General features: G+C 58.2%; 1 protein-coding gene across 1 annotated transcript in view; it reads right to left on the reverse strand.

Annotated features, from left to right (window-relative positions):
• The window catches only part of ITPR1 (inositol 1,4,5-trisphosphate receptor type 1), a 227,042-nt gene that overhangs the window by 152,867 nt on the left and 71,847 nt on the right, over positions 1-2,328 (reverse strand). Inside the window, 2 exon segments of the mRNA XM_015568305.1 lie at positions 1,333-1,491; positions 2,075-2,161. Coding sequence (XP_015423791.1) covers positions 1,333-1,491; positions 2,075-2,161 — 246 coding nt within the window.

The raw sequence follows: 2,328 nt of genomic DNA on the forward strand, positions 1-2,328 counted from the left end.
GACCAGCACGGACACCCCCCAAGCGCCGACACCCCTTTCCCGCGGCAGCAGATGTTCGTGCCGGCGCCCCGCGATCTAGGGGGACAGCAGCGGAAGGCAGTCTGGCTCTGAGAGAACAGAGCCGCTGTCTGCATTGAGAGCCGTGATGCTCACGCTCTTCTGAGGACGAGCCCCACGGAGAAGCACGTTTCCCGTGAAGACCCAGGCGCGCGCACTTATGTGCGTATTGCGTGTGTGTCCATGTGCACGGAGGTCCACACAGACACCCATACGTCCCTGGGACAGGAGGTGCCCCCACCTCAGTGCGTATCCCCATCACAGTGACACAGCCCGTCCTTTCCACCTATTCCACTTTCTAAAACCACAGCCACGAGCCACTAAACCAGTGACGGCGAACCCCTTCAGCTCGGCGTGCCAGCGTGAAAAACCCTAACTTCACTCTGGTGCCGTGTCACATAGAGAAACTTTTTGATCTTTGCAACCAGAGTAAAACCAAGACTTATATTTTTGATATTTATTTTATATATTTAAATGCCATTTGACAAAGAAAAATCAACCAAAAAAATGAGTTCGCGTGTCACCTCTGACACGCGTGTCACAGGTTCGCCATCACGGCACTAAATGGGCTCATGGCCCAGGAATGGAAGCACACGATCCTGCAAGGACAGGGGTTCCCGCCCGCCGGCCTTCCCCACGGAGGCACCGCGCAGCAGGGGGCCTGGAGGACAGGGAGGCTACGGCCGCGCCGAGAACGAATTCAGAGCCAAGCACCTTGTCTTTCATGACCGGAGGGGAAGGTGCTTGGACATGATGGTTTCTGAGGATGGAAAGCTCATCTGTTTTCATCTGATACACTGGGAGCAACACAACCACATTTCCAAACCACGTGAAGACCCCCAAAAACACCACTCCGGTGGAACCCAGCTCTGAGGGGCTTGTTCTGTTCCGAGCTGGGGGCCAGTTTTTATTGCAGCAACTGGGAGGGGCTGGCTGGTGTGAAGGCATCTGCCACACTGTATAACACACACACACACACACACACACACTCACACACACTCAAACATAAACTACCACATATTCAACTGCCCACAACTTGTAAACGTAAATGGCAATACTGAAAAATGGCCGAGTCCAGTTTTAGGTTAAGGCCAGCTCAGCATTTTGACAAGAATGGGACGCACACTCACACTCCCCGATGGATGGACCGCAGCCCCGGGCGGGGACACACACTCACACTGTCCCTGATGGACGGACCGCGGCCCCGGGCGGGGACACACACTCACACTGTCCCTGATGGACGGACCGCGGCCCCGGGCGGGGACACACACTCACACTGTCCCTGATGGACCGCAGCTTGTAGAAGGGCTGGATGTAGAACCAGGAGCCCTCGTTCCCCGCCTCGTCCAGCGTCACGCGCATGGCGTTCTTCTCCAGCAGGGCCGGCAGCCGCTTGTTCACAGTCAGGTACTTGTTACTTTTCAGATGCAGGAGCTGAAACCCGCCGGGAACAAGGTGGTGTCAGCGAGCCTCTGACTCGGCCGCTCCTCCCGGCACATACAATGTGGCTCGGACACCCTCCCCCGGCTCACTGTGAGGTCGGGAGCCGCCGAAGTGCCCGCAGCAGGAACGCTTAGGGCCGTGGTCAGCAAACTGCGGCTCGTGAGCCACATGCAGCTCTTTGGCCCCCTGAGTGTGGCTCTTCCTAAGCCTTCGGAGTCTCCTAATTAAGTTCATAACAATGTACCTACCTATATAGTTTAAGTTTGAAAAATGTGGCTCTCAAAAGAAATTTCAATCGTCGTACTGTTGGTATTTGGCTCCGCTGACTAATGAGTTTGCCAACCACTGGCTCAGGGGCAGCAGCAAGAGCAAAGGAGCACAAGTAGAACCAGAGACATACTGTGCTGCTCCCAGCAGAGCCTGGGGCAAGGCTGGAGGTGCTCAGGCAGAGGGCACCACCTGCTGCCCACAGCCTGCCGGGGCCAGGACACCCCTGCAATGCCAAGTCCAGCCCCGAGGCATCTAGGCACAGGCACCGCGGTGCCCACGAGCCCGGGGAGGGCGGCGGACCCACCTGGATCACGTTGCCGTACTGGATGACGGTCCCTAGCAGCTTCCTGTTCTCCGTCTCGTTCTGCTTCTTCTCGAGGTCGGCCGCGTGCTGTGGGGGAGAAGACGACGGGTCACAGAGGCGGCCCGGCCGTTTCTCCGCCGGGACACAGGGCTGGCGTCCGGTCTGCCCGAGAACCGCAGACACGGGCAAATCCCCAGCTCCCCTGCGGCTCAGCCACCGGCAAGGCCCCGGGCACCCACTCAGCCACGGGCAAG

This window comes from Myotis davidii, unplaced genomic scaffold (assembly GCF_000327345.1).
Source record: "Myotis davidii unplaced genomic scaffold, ASM32734v1 scaffold663, whole genome shotgun sequence".
NCBI classification, from domain to species: domain Eukaryota; kingdom Metazoa; phylum Chordata; class Mammalia; order Chiroptera; family Vespertilionidae; genus Myotis; species Myotis davidii.